General features: G+C 38.9%; 1 protein-coding gene across 2 annotated transcripts in view; it reads right to left on the bottom strand.

Moving 5' to 3' along the window:
* SCOC (short coiled-coil protein) overlaps nucleotides 1–27,868 on the bottom strand; it is a 103,567-nt gene that overhangs the window by 25,678 nt on the left and 50,021 nt on the right. Inside the window, exons 1-2 of one of the 2 annotated variants that reach the window (XM_073892283.1) lie at nucleotides 11,528–11,534; nucleotides 11,290–11,377 (exon numbers count right to left, since the gene is read on the bottom strand). In XM_073892283.1, the coding sequence (XP_073748384.1) occupies nucleotides 11,290–11,359 (70 nt within the window). In that variant the 5' untranslated portion in view covers nucleotides 11,360–11,377; nucleotides 11,528–11,534. Of the gene's footprint in view, nucleotides 1–11,289; nucleotides 11,378–11,527; nucleotides 11,535–27,868 lie in introns of those variants that run through there. The other variant, XM_073892282.1, reaches the window with a different exon arrangement.

Raw genomic sequence — 27,868 nt, 5'->3', positions numbered from 1 at the left:
CACGCATCCAAAGAGTTAAGTAGGATTTCTAAAGAAACCAACTGATTTTCTAACCATCACCAGAATTGAGAACGTATAGGAAAACTAGAGTGACAGCTGATTAATCCTCTTTCTCAAACACCTGCTTTGGTTTTACTGCCTCCTCCACCAAAAAAAGAAAAAGAAGAAGTAGTTAAAAAACAAAACAAAACTCTTAAAAGATGTAATCATTGGAACATGACAGAAATATTACACATATAGTTTGCTTTTAAAAAGTGATCAGTTAGCTATGAATTTGCCTAATTCCTTCACAGTGAGATGACTACATACTATGGAAAAAGGATAATGCCCCAACTTACAAAATGGGCCAATAAAGGAGCTACTGTTTGTGTTAATAAACATTCTGCAAAAAACTATTCTTTGAGAAATTCCTTGAAATATAGGCTCTCCCTGGGCAATTGTGTGTTTGGGGATCACAGTATGTAACAGAGAGAACTTGGTTGAGAAATTTGGTGTTTAGGGGCCAACAGTCACTGCTAACTGTGACTGAGTCTCTCAAATTATACATCAATTATACTTTATTTACAGAAATTCTGGTTTTTTACACCATTTTAAAGCAGAAGCGACAGGATTCCACTGTGTAAGTTGAGGAACACTATAATAGCACAAAGCTCAAGCTGTTTAAAATTCTAAAATAAAAAAGGATAAGAAACATTGTTGAAAAAATCATCTAAATATTTTTATAAGTGAAGCTTTCTGAGGAGTTATCATGACCTTAGAAAAACCCACTAACCTTGCCATTAAGAAGGAAAACGAAAGCAAAATTTCACACGGACGAACAAACCATAGTAGTCTTTTGTCCCCTGGGAAAAGGTAGTAAAGATTCTCAGGAGGGATAAAAAAGGAAGAATGTGTTTTAAAATGCAAGCTTTTTCAAACAGCTTTTACTAACATCTACCAGACATGAGAGAAATACGCATGTGCAGAGCCAAGTACTCTGAGCCAAAGTCATTAAGCTGACAATGAATTGTGTGTGTGGAGAAACAAGGGAACAATGATTAAATGGGGAAGAAAGCCAGTGAGGGCTGAAAAGAAGCGGCTGTTGGCCACGTGCAACCCGGGAAGGCTGATGGAGGGAAGACCCAGGTCACTGGAACAGAAAGAAAGCAAGGGAGACTCACTGTTCTCCCGAACCATTCATGTGGGCTGCCATGGAGTTCCTTCCGTTTCCAATGTCAAGGATTGAAAATGAACGCTAATGTCTATCTGTGCAAGCAAAACATGTCTTTCTGGAACAGTTTTCACAGTAAGTCTGGTTCTGTGATTGATGTACATATTATTTCCAGTAGGGTCACTCATAGCTTTTGGATCATTGACAATTTTTATTCCATTAATTTGTTTCCAAAACAAAATTTTATTTTGTTCAATGGAAGCTGGTTCATCCAGTCTGTCCTATTCTGTTAGAGGTGTCCCCCCTCTCTGTGCACTTCAGATTCTCTTTGAAGGCCCAAAGAAAACCTTCAAAGTGTTGCTTGAGGGAACTCTGAGGGTCTTTAAGGAAACCAGGCTCTGACCCTCAAATTCTGAACAAGTCAGGCAGGCAGGAGACCTGTGCGAAGAAGTATGTCCAAAGCTGATCCAACCCCACTGGAGACTTGGTGAGAGGGAGGTCCCGATGTTGGAAAACAGCTACCTCACCCCCTTCTCCACAAGAAAAGGACCAGGGAAAAGTCAGCATCTCACTGGGTCATGAGCTCAGGTCAATAAAATTCACTCCTGATTTTTTTTTGAGATCGCCTGTGGATTTGTCTTTAGAAAAAAATTAGCACAATTATGAAGGATTTTGTATAAACTTAACATGAAAGATTCTTGCTCCCTTTTTTGTTGTTAATCTAATGAAGAATAAAAAAACACATTGCTGATACAAGGCAACTGATGGATGGTTTTGTCTTTTAAAGGAAGAGTCAAAATATTAATACTTCTCCTTTGATGAGAAAATGAGAGAACACTCTAGATTCCTGAAAACACTTAGATACTGTCCTAACACTCTATTTCTTAAGCTTGTTTACTAAAACTAGTTTTTGCATTATGCTAGAGAATTTATTTCAGTTAAGTGGATTTCCTCTGATTGAAGATTTTTTAACAGACGGAGCACTTACAATTTCTAGCAATACATTAGTGACCCCAGAGCCGTGCCACTCTCAGAAGCTACTGAGCAGAGTTAATCTCCTTTTTCTCATTGAATCTCTTATGCTAAGTCTCTAAGGCATTTTGCTGGGCCAGGGGATGTATTCCTAATGCCACCGTCCATATTATCTTCAGCTTACAGGAACAGATATCCCACTCAACCAATGCCATTATCTCTACTTATATGGATCCCACATGCCAATTAAGATTTGCTGAAACTTTCTGCCATTGCCAGTGCAATGAATACACTTGTTCAATTCTCTTACAAAACCATTTCTACCATGCTAGAGATGATCGTTCTTCGACATCCCTAAGGATGTCTGAATCATCTTTTGATTTAATATTCATGGCCAAACTTATTGGAGAGGGTACATAGAGATGACGTAGGGAGAGCTTCACTCTTCTTGACCAACGCACGTGCAGACACTTGCCTCATCCTCGCGTACTTATGTAATGATTTCTCCCCTCCTTCCCTCCCAAGAGGTCCAGTGTAACTAGCAGAGCCATTACCAGAGGTGCAGCGGACACTCAGGAGCACGGCGCTGGCTCCATTCACATCAGAAAAGAAAGGCCGGCTCCCTTTTCAGGGACAAAACTCTTGCTATGGCTCAGTGTGTCTCCCAGCTGGAGAGCCACAAGTCTGTTTCCTTCTTTTGCTGTATTATAATGGAGGGTGAGATGAAAAGGAATACAGGCCCTTGATACCTTTTACTTGGAGTGCTAACTAATGCAAGGCCTCGTGTCTGATCTTCTGCTTGGCTGAGGGGATGGCAGATGGCCTTCTGAAAGCTTTTCAAACCCAGGCTGCTTTCAGCCGGGCATGAGGGGGGTATTGTTACATTTTCCGCAGAGTGGTAGGAAGCGGCACGGAATAAAAGCACACAACAATTGTGCCACTTCTCTGGGAGGCTTATTACAACCTTACAATGAGGCCTAATTGGCTGATGCCAAAAGCAGACGCAGAAGCAGCTTTGAATATTATTCAGGAGAGGTTTTGGAGAGCGGAGTCAGGAAGGAGGCTGAGGCATAAGGGAGAACAGTGACGGGAAGAACAGTAGCAGGGAGGACGAGAGGGCCAGTACGAAGAGGAAACGGAGGAGCTGTATTATTTTTATCAGAAAAAAACCTCATGCTCTTGTTTACAGTTCGTTCACATCCACCTCCTCCTGCTTCTATAAGTCTCCTTATCAGGAGGACGTGGCAGGCAGTCCTGGCTCATAGAGCAGTGGCCACTGGACGCTGCCATTACCATGACAACTGATGTGCCCAAATCTTGGAGCCTTTAAAGAAACTTTTGTGTGAGCTCCTTGAAGTGGGCAGAGGAGGAACTAAAATGTACTGAACACTTACTGTATGCCAGGCGAGTTCAAGAAGCTTCCTTTATTATTTCATTTAATCTTCAAAACAATCCTGAGACCCATTCTTATGATCACTTGGAATGGTGGAAACAGACTCAGGGATGTCCAATAACTTGCTTAAAGTCTAACAGATTCTTGGAATGCCTGGGTGGCTCAGCTGGTTAAGCGACTGCCTTCAGCTCAGGTCATGATCCCACGGTCCTGGAATCCAGCCCCACATCGGGCTCCCTGCTCAGTGGGGAGCCTGCTTCTCCCTCTCCCACTCCCCCCTGCTTGTGCTCTCTCACTCTCTCTCTTCCTCTCTCTCTGTGTTAAATAAATGAAAAATCTAAAAAAAAAAAAAAGGCGAACATTCAAATACAGGCATTTCTGACTCCAAAGTTCAAGCCCTTCCCCCTACACCACCCTGAGCCAATTCTTGAACAGCCAGGTCCTGTCTACTATCTGGCATGTGATATAGTAGTTGCTCAATAAGTGTTTTCTGAAAGCAGCACTAAACTGACCCACGAAAAAAGGTAGGAAATAAACTCTAAAAAGTATAAATAACTTAGGAGAGCTAACGGTGGGAGATGATTTTAAGCTAGGGACTGTCTAACTGGCCCTCACCCCAAAACACACATACACTCAGTCAGAATTCTTTGGCAAAAACTGATGTGGGAAACAAAAGCAGAAGAAAAATTATTAAATTTCCTTACTACCTAAAGCCCACTAACAAGTCCTTGAAACAGGCAGAGTGACATTCCTCTAGGGACTCAGCTGCCTCAATGTTGATACTTTGCCAAGGGCAAAAGGCAATCCCAGCCTGACACGCCTCCCCCTACTGCCCTCCCATCCTATAAGTCTACTTTAACATATAAAAATTCCTTTAGAAATTTCCTTTATCTCTAAACCCTGCCAAGATACGTGTTGGCAATTACCCCCCCAAGCATATGGCCCACCGATATACACCTGAAGGGTCTCATGACTAATGTTTTATTAGATGGTAATAAATGACCTTTTCCCAACAACAGCTAGCCTGCTCAAGGTCCTGGAAACCTTGCTTCCAAAATTCTTTAGAGACTTACGTTATCCCTAACCCCCTCCCAACTTGAAAGTATATAATGGGCCACTCCTCATGACCCCAGTGCAGCTCTTTCTGCCCACGGGTCCTGTCCCCGGTGCTTTAATAAAACAACCTTTTTGCACCAAAGATGTCTCAAGAATTCTTTCTTGGCTGTCAACCTCGAACCCTAACATCTTTCCTACATCGAAAATGTATTGTCTATTTTGTGCCAGACACTGTGCTAGGTTCTGGAAGCACAGACGTTTTAAAACCCAGGCTCTGTCTTCTAGCAGCTCACAGTCTATTGGGGAGGGCGCATATACATCAAGTACAATATGCTGTGAAAAAATATAGGTAGAGGTAAACTTGGGGTTCTTAGGAAGGAGAAAGGAAACCTAACTCAGCCTGGGAAGGTCAAAGAAGGCTTCCCAGAGGAGACAATGCCTCAGTGGGTTCTTAAAGGATGCATAGGAATTAGCTAGGCAAAAGAAGGGTGAGTGCTATTATTCCAGGCAAAGAGAACAGCATGAGCCAAGTCCAGAGGCATGACATAGTGTGTGCATGGAACATGGTTTCCTACTGAGCCCAAACCATGTGGCAGGAAATGGCACTGAAGGCAAAGCTGGAGCCAAGCAGAGGGAAACTCTAAATCCCATGCTAAGAGTCTTGGACTTCATCCAGCAGGGGATGTAACACATTGATTGTTCTCTGCAGGGAGAGGGAATGATATGGTCAGTGTGGAGGATTGATTTGAAGGGATAGGAAGTGAAACAGGGAGAACAGTTGGGAGGTTGATGCTGTGGTTTATGTGGGAGATAATGAAGGCCTTGTTCAGGGAAGTGGTGGTAGGGATAGAGAAGGCCAGATTTATTTGTGAAACAGTTTCAAGGTCAAGTGAACAGGAATCAGTGATTGACTGGATTGTGAGAGATGAGAATGGAATGATGACATATGAATTTTCTACCTTAAGGAACTGGGTGGTTGATGGGACCATTCATTAAAATTGTGAATCAGGAGTGTGAGCAGATTTAGGGGTGAGGGTGGGGGAAGATAAGTTCCTTTGACACCTGGGACATATCTAGTTGCCTAGCAAGCAGTTGGATTATGAATTGGAAACTTAGGAAGAGAGATAAAGACAGGTGATATAAAGAATAAAGATTCAAGACCAGAAGTCTGAAAATAGTTTTTTCTGCAGTCACATCTGTCTTGCAGAAGTGTTTTGTTTGGACCTCTGTGATATCGCTTCTAAAATTAGAATTAGGGAAAAACCATGGAAAAATCAGGAAGTTGCACACACAAAAATCTTTATTTCTGGTGTCTCTTGAAAATTCTGCTTATTTGCATTTCTTTTCTTTCATGGCAACAGTCAACCAGAAGTGGGAAGTAGCTCTGAATTCTGGGCAGGGCACATGCTGTCCAGGGAGCCTGAGCCCTCACCTGGCTGGACTCTTGGCCCTGAGGCTCAGCACTGGTTACCATTTTATCAGCACAATTGCTCTGTTACCTTTCTTACAGTAGAGTTAAGAGCAAAGTAAACTTTTCTTCTTCCTTTATCTCCATTAAAAGTAGTAAATGAAGTCTAGTCCAAGAGGACTATGTGTTTCAAGAAAAATGGTGATAAGAAATGAAGAATGTTCTTATATATCTGATATGCAGACAAGGCATGTCCTTCTTGAAAGAATTAAAGCTAAGACACCATTATGAAGCAAATTTTATTTTATATTTTTTAAGGATTTTACTTATTTATTTGAGAGAGAGAGAGAGAGAGATCATGAGCAGGGGGGAAGGGTAGAGGGAGAGGGAGAAGCAGACTCCCTGCTGAGCAGGGAGCATGATGTGGGGCTTGATCCCAGGACCCCAGGATCATGACCTGAGTCGAAGGCAGATGCTTAACTGACTGAGTCACCCAGGCGCCCTGAAACAAGTTTTATTAAGAACAATATCTGCTATATTTAAAAGACGCATGATGACTTCCCATTTGTTTATATCCTTAATTTCCTTCACTGGTGTTTTGTAGTTGTCAATAGTTAAAATGTCCATACTACCCAAAGCAATCTACAGATTCAGTGGAATCCTTATCAAAATTCTAAAGGCATTTTTTACAAACATAGAAAAAATAATTCTAAAATTCATATGAAACCACAAAAGACCCCAAATAGCCAAAACAATCCTGGAGAAAATAAAAAGAACAAAGCTAGAGGCACCATACTTCCTGATTTCAGTGTAATAAAAATGTATTACAAAGCTATAGTAATTAAAACAGTATGGGGGACACCTGGGTGGCTCAGTCAGTTAAGTGTCTGCCTTCAGCTCAGGTCATTTTCCCAGGGTCCTGGATTCAAGTCCCGCATCGGGCTCCCTGCTCAGCGAGAGCCTGCTTCTCCCTCTGCCTGCCACTCCCCCTGCTTGTGCTCTCTCTCTCTGTAACAAATAAACAAATAAAATTTTCAACAACAACACAACAAAAAACAGTATGATACTGGCATAAAGACAGACCTATAAACCAATGGAACAGAGTAGAGAGCCCAGAAATAAAGCCATGCGTATATGATCCCCTGATCTTTAACAAGCGTGCGAAGAATATACAATGGAGAAAGGATAATCTCTTCAATAAATGGTGTCAGGAAAACTGAACTTCCACATGCAAAAGAATAAAATTCGACCCTTACATTACACCATATGCAAAAATCAACTCCAAATGGATTAAAGACTTAAATGTAAGACCAGAAGCCATAAAACTTCTAGAAGAAGATATAGGGGAAAAGCTTCGTGATATCGGTTGTGGCAGTAGTTTCGTGGATATGGCACCAAAATCACAGACAACAAAAGCAAAAATAGACAAATGAAACTATATCAAACTAAAAAGCTTCTGCACAGACAACAATCAATAGAGTAAAAAGGCAACCTACAGAATGGGAGAAGGTATTTGCAAATTATATATCTGATAAAGAGTGAACTTCCAAAATATATAAGGAATTCCCACAACTCAATAACAAAACACACTATTAACCCAATTAAAAATGGGCAAAGGACTTGAATAGACATTTCATCAAAGAAGACCTACAAATGGCCAACAGGTATGTGAAAAGATGCTCAATGTCACTAATCATCAGGGAAATGCAAATCAAAACCATAATGATAAGACAGCTATTATTTAAAAAAAAAACACAAAAGACAACAAGTGTTGGTGAGGATGTGAAGAAAGTAGTATCCTTTTACTCTTGGTGGGAATGTAAAATTGTATAGCTGCTGTGGAAAACAGTAGGGAGCTTCCTCAAAAAGTTAAAAATAGGGGTGCCTGCCTGGCTCAGTAAAGCAAGCAACTCTTGATCTCAGGGTCATAAGTCCAACCCCCACATTGGGCATAGAGATTACTTTAAAAAAAGTTAAAAACAAAAATACCATATGATCCAGCAATCGCACTGCTGGATATTTATCCAAAAGAGGGAGGGAGGGAGGGAGTTGTATGTCTCCAACCCAGAAGGGAGGCTAGCCCAGCTATAGTATAGCTTAGACCAGAGATTCCCACACTACCTTGGTTCACAATGCCCTTCAGTCTAAGTAATTTTTTCACAGTGCTCCAAGGCCAAGAGCAATACCAAACAATTCCATGTGCTAAGTATTTAGGTTCAAACATGTTAAGTATTTAGGTCCTTAAAACTTAGTAATCATTTGAAAAAATACTACCCCTGAAAGAAATTTTAATTTCTTTATTTATTTCATTCTTAAACAAAATGACGTACTTATGGGATGTGTGCCCCTGTTGGCCACTGTACAACTTCTCCAGCCTTCTCAAACTGACACCCTCATTAACTGCTCTACATCGATTTTTATACAGAACTTGCTTTTTATCATAGCAACTACAGTAAACCCAGCATGGAAAGGGATGTCATGGAAAGAAATGTACCTCTATCTCATGTGAAATTGTGAACAGTCTCTAGCTAGCTGTTCTCACAATGTCTGATAGAGGTTGAGATGCCCCACAGAGCCCCATAGGTTTGCTGCAGTGCCCTGAGACACCTTGGCACAGTGTTTGGGAACTGTGGGGTTAGACAATATGAGCTGGTCTAGAATCATATCATTTATAACTGCGTTTCTGTGGAGACATTTGGTCTGAAATCCATACAACTAACCTGCAAATGAATTTATGGAGTATGGCTGGCTTCTGATTTGAATAATTACTGCCACTGCTAGTTTTCATAGCTTTATACTAACTTGGGAAGTAGGATTACCTAAATAAATCCGAAGTTTATTGCCTTCAGTGCTCTCCCCAAACAAACCTTCTCCCAGAGTTGGCAAATATATTCTTCTCCTTTCTCTTGCCTTCCTCTGATTAGAAAAGAAACAGGGTAAAGGGGCAGGGAGGAGGGTGAAAGGAGACAGTGACTGGGTCTAAAGCGGCCACGGTGGGAGCCTGCATGAGAGTACTTAAGGGCTACCTGTGTGCTCAAAGACCGTGCATGAGGACCTCCATTACCTAGCTGCTCCAAATACCACATGAGGCTAGCCACTGTGGACCTTAGACAAGTCACTTAGCCTTTCTGGGCCTCCTTTATATATATATGTGCGCGTGTGTATGCGCACGTGCACACGCGTGTGTGTGTTTATACACAAATATTATATATTAAAAGAAAAGTAAGATACAAATACAAATATCATATATTAAAAGAAAAGTAAGAAACCGGACTAAACTTTTTATAATATAAGCAATACCCTTTTAATGATTTCCTCTTGTACAGACTCCATGATTTGAATGATGTCGACTAAATAAACTGCATTTATTTCATAATAATTTGTTTCCCTATTTCTATTAACCAAAGGCCAAGAACCTCTTATTAACAATAGGAAACCAGTGCTACCACATCAAATTGATAGAATTATCTCCAGAAGCCAAAAAAACATGGTGCTTCAGTGCATTTCTATCACAAGGATATGAACAATTTCCATTTGCCATCTTGAAATAGTGAAACAGCACAAATTAGTGCTAGTCCCTCAGCCCACCGCTGGTTACCAGGCTGGACCATCCCATCCCTGAAGGCCCTTTGCAGGCCAAGCTTCTGCCTCCTCTAACCAAGGAGGAGGAGGTCACGAGTGGGAGCAAGGAGATGCTAGCACCCCGCACCCCGCCTCGGGCCACCACCACTCTCACGACCAACCTGGGAGTACTGCTTACCCTGTTCCCCCGTCCCGTTTATTCAGTGTTCACACCCACGGGCTCAGACTCTGACAGAGTCCTTCTCAAAACCATTGCCAACGGGGGGACAGGACACCTGAATTCAACCCCCACCCCTACCCTCGTCTGCTTTTGTCTGCACTGCCAGTGTGGGGGTGGCCGAAGATGAGCCCTGGAAGGCAGGTCTGAGGCAGCGCCAAGGGCTGGATGAGAGAGAGAGCGATTTCATAAAGCCTCATTTCCCAGCCACAGCCATGGTCCCGCTTTCAGGCCCAGCCCACGCTACCATCCAGAAAGAATCCTGGATTGGGGTGAATTTAGAGCAGGCAAGCACTCTATATGAATTGCACCCACCCACAGCATGTGTGGCTCCTCACGCACACGCTCCTCACTCATGGTGCCTTCTAGAAACTAAGAAACAGGTTTCCCTAGGTCTTTGTTTCCTTCACTGCCTTCGAAGCAGCCCTGTCATTTGCTAGAACACCCTGGTGGGAGCATGTTCAGGCCAGCGGTATCCCATTTCTTCAACAGTCCCTGTACCTTGTACCTTTCCTCTCCTCATAAAGGCTGAAAATGCTCCTCTTTGATTTCCAAAGCCCCCAGCATGTTGATGCGGTGCCAGGAGGGGAAGCTTAGCTCTGGCTGGCTGGCTGGCGGTTTGTGCTAATTGTCTGGCTGCACTTTAGAAAGAGGCTTTTTGAATCTGAGCATTTAGGGAGAAAGTGGAGAAGCGTGGCTGTATGAAAGAGCAATTGATGTTAAATATTCATGCCCTGCTCTCTGTTAATCAAAATCACTAACCCCCATTGCTTAGCTGCTGTCTTGCTGGCTTCTTGCTATGACTGTGCTAAAGAAACTTGGACACAAAACAATGCCAACAACACACACACACACACACACACACACACACAAGCACATGCACACACACACCCCAAGATGTGGGTGCTTATGGGTTTGAAGTGTTTCCAGTTAACACTGTGCAACTCAGCATTGTCTGTTTTCTCTGGGATGTTGAATGAGCCATAGTTATCCCTCCCATCAGTATTTTAGAACCACTACCCTCCCCTTTTTGCTTCTCTCATGTTGAGTTCACCAAACTTTGTCCTTGCTTCAAAACAAGGCATTTTCCAAAATAATTCGTATTCTAGGTCATTTTTCAGAGATGATAAAATTATTTTACAAAATAGAGAAGAAATGGACTATAATTGAACAAAATATGTTGATAATATCACAGGTTGTTTCAGTCACAACTTTGAGATGATAGTTCCTGGCCTTTTGGAAATAAACATTTTGTATTTTTGTTTGTTGATTTATTTTAAAAGAAGATATAATACCACCGCAGAAACTTCCCAAATAATCACTTAATTTAAAAGGTAAAGAAAAATAGCTCGTAAATAAAAATTTTTTGTTTTATTTTTGTAACTGTATTTTTTAAAGTTTTCTATAATGAGTAATGTTTTACCATCATAATAAAAATAATAAGTTATATTTTCTAAAAGCTGAGCAGTTGCTGAACTCTATGTTTCAGAATTCAGCAAGTTCTTCCTTACCTATGTCATCTGTAAGAGAAATGTTGACGAATGTGCTGTGCTCCTCTCCCTCTTTGCTGGACCCGTCCATCTTGTTTACTTTTCTGGCCTGTGAGTGAGAAAAATGAGGGCAGGGGAGATGGCTGTTCTTCCTTGTGATCACCCTTGTTAAATCATTAATAAATGAGCGTCCAGGCAGGTGGTATCTGATCCTTGCACTAGCCACCTTCTTCCTGCTTTCCACGGGAGAGGTTCTTACCTGAGTGTTCCAGTTACCTAACCGGAAATAGAGACCCAGGTTAAAGAGTTATAACCCTTTACCTGAAGCTGTTGAGTTAGCATTACTGCTGTACTCTGGCTGAAGGCCAAACCTTGCTTTCAGTCCAATGACAGTTTGCTTGAGCTGAATTGCCCAGGAACATTGCCCAAAAAAGTACTGCAGAGAGGTTGGGGGAAGAAATTGAATTTTATTTGCTTAGCATATTTTGGGGACACCTACAATAAACTTGTCAAGGATTTTGGTCAATGACCTAGCAGCATGACTTGGTCACAGAGCCTCAGCTTCCTGTCCTATATGATGATAAATCTTTTGTAAGGATTCAAAGTGAATAACATGCACCTGATAAATGTCATCCACAGTAAGGACCACAAGTGATCAGACATAGTCGAGGAAATAAAATTCGCTACATAGTGAGCCTGTCAGTACCCTCTCATATCACTGTGCCTATACTTGATCCTTTGAAAGTTTATTAAAATGACAGATCTCCCTTCTCTATTTTGGAACCCAAGGGAGGGCATGGTAGCCTTGCCAGCCGTTAGGCCAAGGGCCCTTTGTTCGAGGAGGAAGCATTCTTTTACAACTATTTTTCTTGGTCACCTCATCCATAGTCAGATACATAGACAAACCCAAAACTATTTTAGAATTTCATGTCACCGCTCTTTCAGGGGAAAAAAATCAGCCAAGTTTGATGAAGAATTTTAAGCAGATATCAAAATTGAGTTACTATATAATAAGTTCTGCCTTAGGTGTTTTGATATATAGGATTTTTTTTTTATTCATCTGAGTTCATTGTTGCTATATCAAGCAAAATGGATTAAACTGTTAGAAATCTTGCGTGTTAAAAATTAAATTCACTAGGTTAGAATTCCCCCTAATTTTCTAATTACAGTCTATAAATATTGAGTGTCTACTCTATACAAGCTGGGGACTTTGGAGGGTTCGAAGTAACAGATGGTTATTGTTGTTAATAAGCTCATAAAACAACTCAAAGGCAAGAGTTCTGGAGGTTTAGAGAAGGGAAAGAGTATGTCCGGCTAGCAGATCTTGAAAGACTTAGAGAAAGTGACATTTGAGATGCATGATCAATGACAAGTGGGATCCAATAGACAAAAATGGCCAGGTGGTGAACGAATTCTCCGTGAAGGGGCATGGGCAAAGGCTCAGAGATGGGAAAGTAGTAGGCATATATAGGAAATGAGCAGAAGACATAGGTAGCTAAGAAGTAGACAAGGTGTAGAATATAGGTTAAGGCATATCTGAGAGAGCTTTGAATGCCAGACTGTGTTAGTCCAAGTCCTCTAAGGACTGGACACTTAGATGGGATTTAAAGGGTGAGAAAAATTAGGGAGGGAGCAAAGGAAAGGCTGGGAGAGCCATCAGACCACGATGCAAGACTAACCCAGTGAGGAGAAAGCAGAAGGGAAGGTCTAGCTAGCTTATCTTTCACACTAAGGAAGTTTCAACAAAGTTGTCGAAGAGTACTCTAGTCAAAGCTGATCATAAGAGCTGTCCTGTGCCTCCCAGGAATGGCCTCCCTTGACATTCCTGCAGCACTTGGTTACTGGCTGGGAGCCACTGGTGGGAAGTGAAGCCCCTTTGCAAACTTGATAATGGATTTCAGAGCACATCAGCTGAGGCCTTGGTCAGTTGCATTCTCTGTACTTGAAGGTCTTCAAGGCACATACTCATGGCCATCACATAAGCTGCTTTTTCTAGCAGCTCTCTATATAATCATGGACCAATACTTTAGGAAGCATAGAAATAACTCTTTTGCCTGATACATCCTCTGTTAGTCCTAGAAATAATAGCACACACTTAAGTAATGTTTACTCTGTGCTAAGCAACAACGCCACTAATATTATCCCCATTTAAAAGATAAGGGAGCTGAGGCATGAACAGAGATTAAATAAAAGACAAGCAGCTAAGTGAGTGGTAAGGGTCCAGGGTCTGTGCTCCACTGTATTAACTACTCCTAATAAAATTATTAGGGAGGGGATGGAAAAGAAGCATTGATCAACCTGGCAAAGGAATTCAGAAACCTGGGGCCCCTGGGTGGCTCAGTCGGTTAAGCATCTGCCTTCAGCTTAGGTCATGATCCCGGAGTCCCGGGATGGAGCCCCGCATCGGGCTCCCAGCTCAGCAGGGAGCCTGTTTCTCCCTCTCCCTCTCCTTCTGCCTCTCCCCCACTGCTTGTGCTCTCTCTCTCTCAAATAAATAAATAAAATCTTAAAAAAAAAAAAAAAAGAAGAACTTAGAAACCAAAGGGCACATTTGGTTTAAATTGCTTATTTGGGTTTTATTTTTATTACTCATGGCCAATTGTACTTTTTGCTAGAATTAGCCTAGGTCCTTGATTCTTTGCCTTCTTTCTGATTACCTTAAAAAAAGGTCATTTATTATGAAGTATCCTAATGGACAGGGGAATGAAAAGAGATAAAACTCAAGTCAGTCCGCATTGCTACTATCTCCATAGTCTTTGGGCAACAGTTATGTTGGAGATGTTCACTTTTAACTGGGAGTAGAGAATTATCTGTGGGTTGAAATTATCCATGTTCAATATTTTCCCCCATGTTTCTTCCTAATAGTTTTATTGTTTTAGCTCCATTTTAAGTCACTGAACCATTTTATGTATAATTTTTGTATGTGGAGTAATGTAGGGGTGCAGCCTCACTTCTTTGCATTTGGATATTTAGTTGCCCCAATAGCATTTGTTGAAGAGAACATTTTTTCCCTCATTGGATGGTCTTGGCATCCTTGTCAAAAATCAGTTGGTCACAGAGGTTTGGGTTTAGTGTTGGAATCTCTGTTCCATTCCATTGGTTTATATGTCTATCCTTATGTCAGTACCACACAGCTTTGATTACTGTAGCTTTGTGGTAAGCTTTGAAATCAGGATGTATGAGTACTCCAACTTTGTTTTTAAATAATGTTTTGACTATCTGGGGTCCCTTGAAGTTCCATATGATTTTGATGATTGACATGGATCTGGCAATGGACTCCTAGAAACACCAGAAACATGAGCAACAAATTAAAAATAACTTGGACTTCATAAAAACTTTAAAAGTGTGCATATCAAAGGATATTATCAAGAATGTGAAAGGCTATCTACAGAATGGGATAAAATATTTACAAATTGCATATTTGATAAGACTTCAATTTCCAGAATATATAAAGAACTCATACAATTCAACAACAAAAGATAACATAATTTTTAAAATGGGCAAAGAACATGAACAGATATTTCTCCAAAGAAGAAAGACAAATGGCAAATCAACACATGAAAATATGTTAAATATTATTGGTCATTAAGAAAATGCAAATCAGGGCGCCTGGGTGGCTCAGTTGGTTAAGTGACTGCCTTCGGCTCAGGTCATGATCCTGGAGTTCCAGGATCGAGTCCCACATCGGGCTCCCTGCTCAGCAGGGAGTCTGCTTCTCCCTCTGGCCCTCCCCCCTCTCATGCTCTCTCTCTCTCATTCTCTCAAACAAATAAATAAAATCTTAAAAAAAAAGAAAGAAAATGCAAATCAAAACCACAATGAGATACCACCTCACACCTACTAGGATGGCATTAATAAAAACAACGATAATGAAAATGGAACATAATGGCAAGGTTATGGAGAAATAAGAACCTTCATCCATTGCTGGTGGGAATGTACAATGATGCAGCTACTATGGAAAACATTTTGGCAGTTCCTCAAAAAAGTAAACATAGTGTTATCATATGACCCAGAAATTCCACTCCTAGGGTATATATCCAAAAGTAATGAAAGTAATGAAAACACATATCTACACAGAAAGTCATATATGAATGTTTATAGTAGCATTATTCATAGAAGCCAAAAGGTGGAAACGACCCAAAGACCCATCAGTGGATGAATGGATAAACTTATTGTGATACACAAATACAATGAGATACTGTTAATCAGGCAGGACCACAGTGCTGATACATGCTACAACTTAAATGAATCTCAAAAACATTATGCTAAGTAAAAGAAGCTAGACATAAAGAGTAACATATTGTACAATCCCTTTTATATGATATATCCGGAATAGGAAAGTCCACAGAGGCAGAAAACAGGGGATGGGGGAAGGAGAGAATGTGGAGTGATTAATGAGTATGGGGTATTTTTCTGGGATGATGAGAAGTTTGAAACTAGAGAGAGGTGGTGATTGAACTACACTGGGAATATGCTAAATGCTACTGAGTTGTAAACTTTATAATGCTTTTAATTGCTTATTATATGAATTTCACCTCAATTTAAAAAAAAGATTAAGAAAACTCAATTAGGAAAGAAATTATCCATGGTTTGTCTGTCCCTCTATAATGTGAATGAGAGAATTGAGTTAAGTACCCCAAATCATAACATACTTTACAATTTCAAATTCAACATAAGACTAGTCTACAATCTGTCATAGAATTAATAGGACTAGAATAAACCTTTGTATTATATCTACCACATCTCACAGAATTAATAAGGCTAGAAAAGTTAAGATAAGGACACAAATCTTTATTATAATACAGTCTACCCTAAAACAGGATTCAAAAGGTAAACACTAAAGTGAATATGGGTGTATAACAAGTCCTCTTCTCTCATTTTTTAAGTGGGGTGTGTGAGATACAAATATGTGTGTGTATGCACATTAGTGGGTGTCGGGGGTAACAGAGCTAAAGCAAGCATAAAATGAAGAGAATTCATAAGCTAATCAGGATTCTCACTGCCTTTGTCATGATCTCAAAATATCAATATCAATAATGAAACACATTGGAAGCTAGTATTTACTATTGGCTTTCTCAGAGCTTTTTAAAAGCAATAACCGGGAAACATCTCTAAGGGCCCTGAGTACCAATTATGTCATCTGAAGTGTATGTAATCAGATTCCTGGAGAGAAATTGGCATCTTTAAAGAAGGTGCTAAGCATTCCTCTGCTGTATAAAAGGTTCTCTTTCTTTAGTAGTAATTTCACATGAGACTATTTGGATATTTTTGACAAATTAGTGCAAATTGGATTAATTCAGGCCATTAGCTACAAAGAGGGATGTGATGGCAGAACTTTATTTTCATTATATATAGCTGATAATAATAGCTAGTATTTATTGAGTGATTACACTCAGTGATAGTCTAAGTGTTTTACCAGTAACCATCTCATTATTCCTCACAACAGCCCTATAAGGAAGCAGAAACACATGGACAAGATTGTTTGCCCAAGACCCACAGTCAGGAAGTAGCAGAGCCGGGATTTATACCCAGGCAGTCAGGTCCAAAGCCCACGCTCCAACCATCCTGGTGCATGGCCTCTAAACTACATAAACATTAAAATATCCTATCTGATTCATATTGTATTTTTACCTCTACATGTTCATTTCAAAGATAAAGATCAAACACTGAAGTATGTAAGAAAGGAAATATTAGGAGATTTTAGATATTTATTCTTCTTTAGGCTACTATAAACCAGGTTAGCTATTAGTGTGGTTTTTTAAGTAGAAACTTTTCCTTACTTATACCCTGTTTTAAATGAATTTATCTTTTGGTTTTCACAAGTATACTTAAACTACATGTCATTTAGATCAGATATTCAATTTCAAATATACTTGAATATGCTAACAGTTCACATCAAGTAATTTTTACATAAACAATTAGCTTTGGCAATCGGGTGATAAATAGAAACAATTGCTGACTTCACTGATGGATATTCCCTCATAAGACATCAGCCTGGATTCTTCAGCATCTGCAATAATATACCATGACATTCATAATATATGCATTTAGGTGAGCACATCACATGTATGCACATCCTGTTTAGTAATGGAATTTGATGGCACTTGGTAAAAAGGAACAAACATGTAATAAATATAATGCTTTGTGATTCAACACAAGGCTAAAAAGGGTTAAGTAATGTTAGTTAACAGCTCTTGTTTTGCCCAATTACCTTTAGACAATCTATTCATGGAGCATAAAGATGGCAGATTTCACCTCAGTATTCATCAACCATTATGTGGCTTCATTGTGCTTCAAGGGTAAATACTGTATCTCTTTAAATGCCTTTCAAGATGCCCAGTCCTGCTTGGGCAACACAGGAAAATTTAAGGCAAATTTTAACACATTTTATTTTATATATTGTATGTAACTTTTAGTCAGTATATAAACTGCCTAGATTTATTCAACATTCATTCAACAAATATTTATGGAACATCTGCTATGTACTAGACATTTTCCTAGGCACTGGGAAATATAACAATGAATGAAACAAAATACTTTCTATCATAGAGCTTACATTCTTGGTGGGGAGACAGACAGTGATCAAACACACACACATACATACATATTCAAATGTATATACTGTATGTATGTACAAATATATATACCTAAACACATATCCATACAATGGAGAGAGGTGTCAGGAAGCGCTAGGAGAGAAAATAATGCAGGGTAGGGAGATAGAGAGTAATAGAATGTGGTGTTATTTAGTATAGTGTGTTAGGGAGGACCTATCTGTTAAGATGACATTTGAGCAGACACTAAAGGAACTGAGGGAGCAAGCATAAGGAAATCTGAAGGAAGAGCATTCCTGACAGACAGACCAGCAAGTACAAAAACCTGGAGGTGGGAGCAGTTTTGACACGTTCAAAGAAGGTGCACAAAGGACAGTGGGGCTTGGGCAATATCCAGAAATATGGCACAGGGCTGTCCATTTAGAGTTTGGGATCACTGACCCAAGGTTCATTGACCATGTAGAGTCTTCAAATTTTGGGGGTTTCATTCCGTGAGGTGGAACACATTATGCCCTAGGAGAGACATGATCTCTCTTAGGTTCACTTAGAATTACTCTGATTGTAGTAAAGAATGTTGACTCTGGTTGGAGAGTGGGGAGGGGAGGAAGGGCAGAACCACGGAAGTGAATTAGAAGCCAATGCAATAATCCAGGCCAAGAGGAGGTGCTGATTTAGACCTGAGCAATAGCTGTGCAGGTGGTAATAAAGTAGTCCAATTCTGGACATATTTCACATCGGGAACCAATAGCATTTGCTGATGTAGGGAGTGAGAAAAAGAGATGAGCCAAGGATCACTCCAAGGTTTTTGGCATAAGCAACCAAAAAAGGAGATACCATTTGCTTGGGAAGAAAGACTGTGAGAAGAGCACATGGTGGGGTGAGAAAATTAAGAGTTTGCTTTGGGGCATGTCAATTCAAGATGCCTTTAAACATCCAAATAGATACGTTGAGTAGACAACCGAATATGAGTCTGAAGTTCAGGGCAGAGGCTGGGGGTGATAGGAACTTGGGAGTTGTTCATGAGAGATGGCGTGTAAAGCCATAGGCCAGGTGAGATCACTTAGGCAGTCATGTAGACAGAGCAGAGGAGAGAATGGTTCGTGAATGTCAACCCTCAGAAATCAGGACTATGAAGTGGAATCAGGGCAGAGGCTGGGAAAGAGCAGCCAGCATGGAAGAAGGAGAATCCAAAGAGCTATGTCCTGGAAGCCAAATGAAGAAACTGTTCTCTAAGAACAGAGTGACCAACAGAGTTAAGAGCTGTTGTCAGGTCAAATAAGGTAAGGACTGAGAAATGATCACATATAAGATGTTTAAGTGAATGCCTGGCTTCAGTTTCCTCCTACAAACATTTCCAGCCAATGAGAAAAATTCATGGCTACAAAAATAAGGAGATGAGGAGTGATCAGGAAATGGAAATTATAAAGAAAAAGGCAATTTGGAAAATATGAGCAAGACCTTGCCAGCAGGGTAGATTGGAGGCAAAGAACAGGATGGAAAATGTTCATTTCCATAGCTCAGTAGTGGATCCAGAATTTCTCTAGAGGAAGAACTCAAGGTCAGCATTCTGATTGGAAGGGGGCAGTTGCCCACTTGTGTTGGAACCGCATTTGACATGAGATTAAGAAAATATCATCATCTTTATCAAAGAGCAGGCCTTATCAAAGCATGCCCTGGGGCCACCACTGCCCGGACTCTGGGACTGCAAATGTGCTTGTGTACTTGTTCCAGTACAGAGCTGTCTGGTAGGGTGTGTGGGGTCTGAAATCCATCCCATGCTCTGCTGGAAAAAACATGCTCCAGACCTCTTAGGTCTAATTTGCATATATACTAATGATAGCCCTGCATCAATGCAGTGGACACTCCTTTTTCATCTCCAACAGGTGCAAACTATCTTTATAAATTAGATCCCTGTATTAAGAAGAACAATTGCCAAAACTCATTTCTCGTTTCTGAAAATTCTTCATAATCTGTAAAGTGTTTTTCAAAGGTGAGCTATCCTGATACCTACATCCTTATCCTTAGTAGGCATTTATTAGCATTAATGCCTCCAAAGTCAATTGCCTATTATTAAATGTCTACTTTTGAGGAGAAAAATGAGGCCATGAATGAAATCTGACTTCAGTAAAATGTCACATGCTTTCCTAGGCACTAAGAAATTGATACTCGCATGCGTTGAAACTCTGCAGTCCTTGTCTGAAAAACTTGATTGGTGGTTTGCTAAGGTCAGCATGTTATTATTCTGGCTGTGTTGGCTCCCTCTGGTGGATAGATTACAGGAACATTAATTTTGGGTGCTCCTGTAACAAAAAGCTTAAGTGTTTTGAAGCCTTGAGGGCTTGCCTATTCAAAGTGAGTAACAGGAGATTTCCCATGATTATATGCTGTGTATAAACAGGATGCCTTTGGGAGCAGTAGGTTGGGAGGGACCAAGGAAAGTACACTCAGAGTGGCAGGGTGATCTTGTAAATATGTGTCAAGTGGAATTGCTATCGATGGGCAAAAGGCTTTTTAAAATTTTCTTTTAAGGTATAATGTACATGTTATACCTTATATGTTAGTAAACATATGTAGTTTATGTTTGTAGTAAAGTTGCAAATTTATGTAGTAAAGTTGCAAATTGTAAGATTACAGATATATAATATATATCCAACATTCAGACCAAAACATTTCTAGCACCTTAGGATAAGGCTTCTTTTTTTTTAATATTTTATTTATTTATTTGACACAGAGAGAGACAGGTAGAGAGGGAACACAAGCAGCTGACAGAGAGAGAGACAGCTAGAGAGGGAACACAAGCAGAGGGAGTGGGAGAGGGAGAAGCAGGCTTCCCGCTGAGCGGGGAGTCCGATGCGGGGCTCGATCCCAGGACCCTGGGATCATGACCCAAGCCGAAGGCAGACACTTAACGACTGAGCCACCCAGGCGCCCCAGGATAAGGCTCTTTAAAAATTGGTTCGCTTATTAGCGTTCAGGTCTGTTTTGCAGCAGAGAAAACAAATTGTAGGTACAGAATCATAGTCAGTAGCCCACCCAAAGGTACTGCGAGGAATAATTTGTTAAATGCATTGAGATGAAAATATGTTGGGTTACAGAGGTTGAGCCTGAAGTGGCACACAGGTCTTACTATCCTCTACTCCAAAGTGAAAGTTATTCATTTTTGTCCCTTTGCTTGGTCGCCATCTCTTTGCTCTCTCATGAATAATTTTCCAATTCGATTTGCACGCTTCAGTTCAAACACCTTGATGGAGTGTTGTGTGGTCAGACCTGTGGGTACAGAGAGGAAGAAGTTGTGGTCCCTGTCCTCCAAGGACTCATAGAACCATTGAGTTTAAAGCAAAACGAGGAAATGGGTGATCCCAACCCAACGTGTTAAGTATGATAGTAATAATAGCTGACATTTATGGAGTATGTCCTGGTATCAAGCTTTTCTCTTGGGACATTACCTACATCTCCTCATTTGAACCTTGTCCCTATTACCGTTACTTCACTGATGAGGTGATGAAAACGCAGAGACACTGGTGATTTGCCCAAGGACAATATAGCTGGTAAGTGTGGCTGCCAGGACTTGGCGCCATCACCTACACGTGCATCCATTTCCCTGTAGCTGTTTCTCAAGCGTGATGTTGGCGACACGCACAGGGAATGAAGGGAGCAGGGAAATCTTTGACTGTCTTGTCTGTTGAGCTATTCAACCAGGAGTCACACTGAACACTACAGGAAAATATGCCAATCATTGTCCTCCTCTGACACAGACTTAGACAAGCCCCCAACTTGCTATCTTACAGACTTGAGCAAAAGCTGGTGGCACCGTGGTAAAAATTCAGACATGTTTTTTTTCATATGAAATATATCAAATATTACTCCAGTGCACACTTGACTATCCATTGTTATGACCTGAATTTCTCCAAATCACAGGTAATCAACAGAACCAGGTGTCAATTTTCTATAGATTTCTATTTAAACTGATGCGTTATGTTATTGAGTTATTGCCATCTATAAGTGATTTTTTTTTTTTTAGTCTTGAAAGCACAGTAGAAAGCATTATTGTAACCTTAGGGAATTCCAAATAGTTCAAAACAGACCAGTGTACTGGTGCAAGATTTTGAAATCCCACCTGAAGGTGGTGTTTGCATCTTCCTCCTGTCAGAATTTTCTAAAGCAGACAAAGACTCGGGACAAAGATAGCTGAGCCTTCTCTCATAATCGCCAACAGAGTCTTTCTCCTCAAACATAGACAGATTATGTCCATCTGCATCACTGTGATATCTTCACACTTAGTCTCCTCAGATGACAAGGACCAAGTTTAACTTACATGGAATTTATTTATCACAGACTAGGAACAGATGAGAGTAGAATAATTATAACAGGGTCTAGTAGTAATTATGATGGTGTTAACGTGGGAAGTGAGTCCCAATCTCTTCAGGCCATCTTATATGACATTAAGGTATGCTATAAAAAATGAGGTTTGTGTAATTGAAGAGAATAGCATGAGGAACACTGATTAGTCTCAACAGTAGTCCAGCCTGTGAACCTCAGAACACCCAACCACATTGTGAGCAGTGATTGGGTTTCACCGCTTTAATATTATTAGATTGAGCTTTATTGGAGTTACAGTTTGCTGTTGTGGTTTCATAGTTGCATAAGAATTATAAGCATAAGAACTATATATTTGTATGCTTATACATATTCTTGAAACAAGATGATAAAAGATGTCAACATTATGAGTTGACAACCTATGAGAAATTTTTCTTTTTAAAAGGGGGGTCTGTATATTCTTCATTTGAGAAACACTGTACTGTAACCCTTAGGCCTACAGAGGGAGACAAACACAGGCCTTGCTCTTTAGGAGTTTACCTTAACACAGCATTCCTCACAGTGGACAAGATGGTAAGGATATACACCAACTTTTCTGGAGTCATGATACCACATTTATTTGTGTCATAATACCACATTTATTATTGGTTGTTTTTTCTACTCTTTGACATTCTTTAAAAGTTGCTACTCAGCAAATAGTTTTTTTTCTGTATTTCCTATTGGGGATCTCCCTGACATCTTGGTTGATTTTTTTTTTCAACGTGCGTGCTGTAAAATTCATTCTTTGTAGTGCACAGTTTTATGGGGTTTGACAAATGCATAGATTCATGTATCTACCACCCCAGTACCATACAGAGCATTTCACTGCCCTAAAAATTACCTAGTGTGACAGCCCCTTTATAGAAAACCTCTCCCCGTTCCCTCAACCCCTGGCAACCACTGACCTGTTTTCTATCCCCACAGATGTGCCTTTTCCAAAATTTTATAAAGGTGTGATCATACCAGATACAGCCTTTGGGGTCTGATTTCTTTCATTTACAGAATGCATTTAAGATTCATACATGTTATTGTGTGTGAATCAATGGCTCTTTCATTTTTTTTTTTATATTTTATTTATGTATTTGACAGAGAGAGACACAGCAAGAGAGGGAACACAAGCAGGAGGACTGGGAGAGGGAGAAGCAAGGCCTCCTGCCGAGCAGGACCCTGGATCGTGACCTGAGCCAAAGGCGGACACTTAATGACTGAGCCACCCAGGCACCCCGGCTCATTCAGTTTTTAGTGTTGAGTAATAATCCATTGTATGGATATCAAGTTAATTTACCCATTACCCCATTGAAGTACATCTTGGTTGTTTCCAGTGTAGGATGACTATGAATAAAGTTGTGATAAACATTCCTATGTGTTTCAACTCATTTGGAGTTGAAATGCCTAGGAGTGGAATTTCTGGCTATGTTGTAAGTATATACTTAAATTTATGAGAAATAACTAAACTGTCTTCCAACATGGTTGTACTATTTTCCATTTTCAACTGCAATGAATGAGAGTTCCTGTTCTGCCTCCTTACCAGAATTTGGTACTCAGGCTTTTTTTCACTTTAGCAATCCTAATAAGTATGCAGTGCTATCACAACATGGTTTTCATTTACATTTTCTTGGTAGCCATTGATGTTGAGCATCTTTTTTATGCTCATTTGCCATTAATATCTTCTTTGGTGAAATATGTGTTCAGATCTTTTGCCCATTTAAAAAAATGGGTTGTTTCTTTTCTTATTGTTGAGTTTTAAGATGTTATCAATTCTGGATACAAGTTTTTGTCAGATAGGTGATTCGTAAATAGTTTTTCCCAGACACCGCCTTGTCTTTTCATTTCCTTAAGTATATCTTTGGCAGAGCAAAGATTTCAACTTTTTCTTTTGTAGATTGTGCTTTTAATATTGTATCTAAAAACTCATTGCCAAACCCCAGTCATTCAAACTTTCTGCTGTTTTCTTTCAGACTTTTATAGTTTTGCATTTTACATTCAGGCTTATGATCTGTCTTTAGTTAAATTTTCTTCAAGATGTGAAATATATAGAGAGGGTTTTTGTTTGTTTGTTTGTTTTATATGTATGTCCAGTTGTTTCAGCATCATTTGTTGAAAACAGTCTCCTATGTCCTTTGCATTGCCCTGACACCTTTGTGCAAAATCAGTTGGCTATCTTTCTATGGGTCCATGTGTGAATTCTCTATTCTGTTGTATTGTTCTATGCATGTGTCCATTAGCCAATACAGCACTGTCTTGACTATGATAGCTTTATAGTAAGTCTTAAAATCCTATAGTGTGAGTTCTCCAACCTTTTCTTTTTCAGAATTGTTTTGGCTATTCTAAGTCCTTTGCCTTTCCATATAAATTGTAGAATTGGTTTGTCATCAACTATAAAAAGCTAATTAGGACTTTGATTGAGTTTGCATTGAATCTGTAAGATCAACTTGGGGAGAAATGACATCTTAATATTGATGCTTCCAAACCCTGAACACAGTATACTTTTCAGTATGTTTTCTTTAATATATTTCATCAGTATAGTTTCAGCATCTTTCCCAAATCTTTTGTTAAGTTTATACTTAAGTACTTAACTTTTTGGTGTAATTATAAATGGTATTGTTTCTTAATATCACATCCCAACTATTCATTGCCAGAAGATAGGAATATGATTGGCTTTTGCATATTGACCTTTTACAACTTACTAGTAAAAGATCAAGTTGTACTAGTTTCAGGAGTGTTTTTGTAGATCTTTGGAATTGACAACCATATCGTCTTCAAATAAAGGCAGTCTTATCTTTTTCCTCTCAAATTCATATGCCTTTTATTTATTTTTCTTAGCTTATTTCACTGGCTGACTTCCCGTATGATGTTGAATAGGTATAGTGAGAATGGACTTCTTGTCTTATTCCTAAACTAGGGGGAAAACCATTCATTATCTTACCCTTAGGTATAGTGTTAGCTGAAGGGTTTTCATAGATTCCCTATATGAGGTTAGGGAAGTTCCTTTCTATTCATAATTTTCTGAGAGTTCTATCATGAATGGATGTTAAATTTTGTTTTTCTTTCTATTGAATAGATATTGATTGATAGATAAATAGATATGGCTGTTAACATGGAAATTATATTGAATGATTTTTGAGTTTGAACCGGCCTTGTATTCTTGTAATTCTTGTATTCCTATGATCTGGGATAAATCCCAATTGGTCATGTATTATCCTTTTTATATATTGCTAGATTCAGTTTGCTACTATTTTGTTGAGAATTTTTGACTTTATATTTGTGATGTATCTTGGTTTATAGTTTTCTTTTCTTGCAATATACAGTCTGGTTTGGGTCTTAGGGTAGTGCTGATTTCATAAAATGAGTTGGGAAATATTCCCTTCTCTTCTGTATTCTGGAAGATATTATGTATAATTGACATCATTTATTTCTTACATGTTTTGTAGAATTCACTAGTGAAATCATTTGGGTTTTCTTTTTGGAAGTTTTAAACTACAAATTGTTTCTTTAATAGATATGGACCAACTCGGGTTAAGTATTTATTCTTGAGTGAGTCTTAATGGTTTGGGCCTTACAAGGAATTGGTCCATCTTATCTAAGCTGATGAATTTATGAACATGGACTTATTTGTAATATTCCCTTGTTATGCTTTAATGCCTGTAAGATCAGTTCATTCCTGATATTGGCAAATTGCGTCTTTTTCTTTTTCTTGGGCAGCTGGACCAGAGGCTTACTAATTTTATGACTTTATCAAAGAATCAGCTTTTGGTTTTCTGTTTTCAATTTCATTGATTTCTGTTCTATATTATTTCCATATTCCCTTTTTTCATCTGCTTCCTTTAGACTTAATTTGATCCCCTTTAATGTCTTAAGGTGGGAGAATAGGCTACTGAATTCAGATCTTTCTATTGCTCTTTTCTAATATAAGCATTTAAGTATAAATTTCCATTTAAAGATGCTTTAACTGCATCCTACAAATTTTTGATAAGTTGTATTTTTATTCTCTTTTAGTTCAAAATACTTTCAATTTCCCTGAAGTCTTAATCTTTGACCCATGCATTATTTAAACATGTGTTGCTTAATTTCCAAATATTTGGGTATTTACTAGATGTCTTTCTATCAATATTATATTGATATATATGTATATTATATCATTATGATAGATGATATCTTTGAGTGATATGTATCGATATTATTGATATTATCTATTATTATCAATACAATATGATTTGAGAATTTACTTTATATATTTTCATTCTTTTAAATTGCAAAGGTTTTTTATGGCTAAGAATATTCTCTGTGCACTTGAGAAGAATTTGTATTTTGCTGCTGTTGGATTCAGTGTTCTATAAATGTCAAATGGGACTAGTTGTTTGATGGTGTTGCTCTGCTGATTTTCTTTCTACTGATTTTCTACCTACTTTATCAATTTTTGAGAGGTGTTGAAGTCTTCATTTAAAATTGTAGATTTGTCTGTTTCTCCTTTAAGGTTTACCCATTTTTGCCTCATGTATTTTGAAGCTTGTTGTTGGGTGCATACAAATTTAAGATTGTTATCTTTTCTTAGAGAATTGACTTCTTTTTCATCATGTAATTTCATCTTTGTCTCTGATAATATTCCTTGTTGTGAAGTCTACTTTGTCTAAAATTATTGTAAATACTTTGTTAGTATTTTGCATGACATATCTTTCTCCATCCTTTTATTGTTATCCTAAATATGTCTTTTTATTTAAAATGGGTCTCTCATAGACTGCATAAACTTGAATCCAGGTGTTTTTTTATTTGTTTGTTTTTTTAGTAAGTTCTGATCATTTCTGTCTTTTTAACTTGTGTGTTTAGACTGTTCACATTAAAGATGATTACTGATATGATTGAATTAAAATCTGCCATCTTACTAGCTGTTTTTTAATTTGTTTTATTTGTTATTTATTTCTTTTTACCTTTTTCTGCCTTGTCTGGGTTTAATTCAACCTTTAAAAGCTTTTTTAATGGTTGCCCTAGGGTATACAATAAAATTAAAAAAAATCTGAATCCACCTTCAAATAATACTATCTTATTACACATGGAGTTCCAAAAACTAACAGTATATTTCCAATTCTTCTCTCCCTCTCATAATTTTACTTTTACATATACTATAACCACACAGTTTATTGTTAGTATTATTGCTTTAAATAGTCAGTTATTTTTTAGAGCAATTAAAATAAAACAAAAATGATTTTATAAGCCCTTCATGTATTCCATTTCTGATACTCTTCATGTCTTGGTGCAGATCTAATATTCTGATGTATCTCATTTTTTCCTGCCTTGAAGAATGTCTTTTAATATTTCTTTTAACTTGGGTCTGCTGCTTGTAGGTAGGTCCTTACATTTTTGTTTGTCTGACAAAGTCTTTATTGTTTCTATACTTGAGGACATTTCTTCTGAATGTAGAATTCTGAATTGACATTTTTTTCCCCTTTCAGCACATTGAAGATATCATTCTATTTTACAGTTTCTTACAAGAAGTCTGCTCTAATTCTTATCCTTATTCCCCTATAGGTAATGTGTTTTTCCACTGGCTTCTGTCAAGATTTTCTTTGTCTTTGGTATGCCTTAGTGTTTTTGTTTGGTTATTTTATTTGTTTTGTTTTTGTCTTTAAATTTTTCTTGTGGTTCTCTAAGCCTCTTGGATCTGAGGTCTGGTGTTTGCCACTAATTTAGAAAAT

Source organism: Callorhinus ursinus, unplaced genomic scaffold, assembly GCF_003265705.2.
Source record: "Callorhinus ursinus isolate GAN/ISIS: 27379988/994484 unplaced genomic scaffold, GSC_fseal_2.0 scaffold4, whole genome shotgun sequence".
Classification (NCBI taxonomy): domain Eukaryota; kingdom Metazoa; phylum Chordata; class Mammalia; order Carnivora; family Otariidae; genus Callorhinus; species Callorhinus ursinus.
This window is presented reverse-complemented; position numbering and strand designations above follow the sequence as displayed.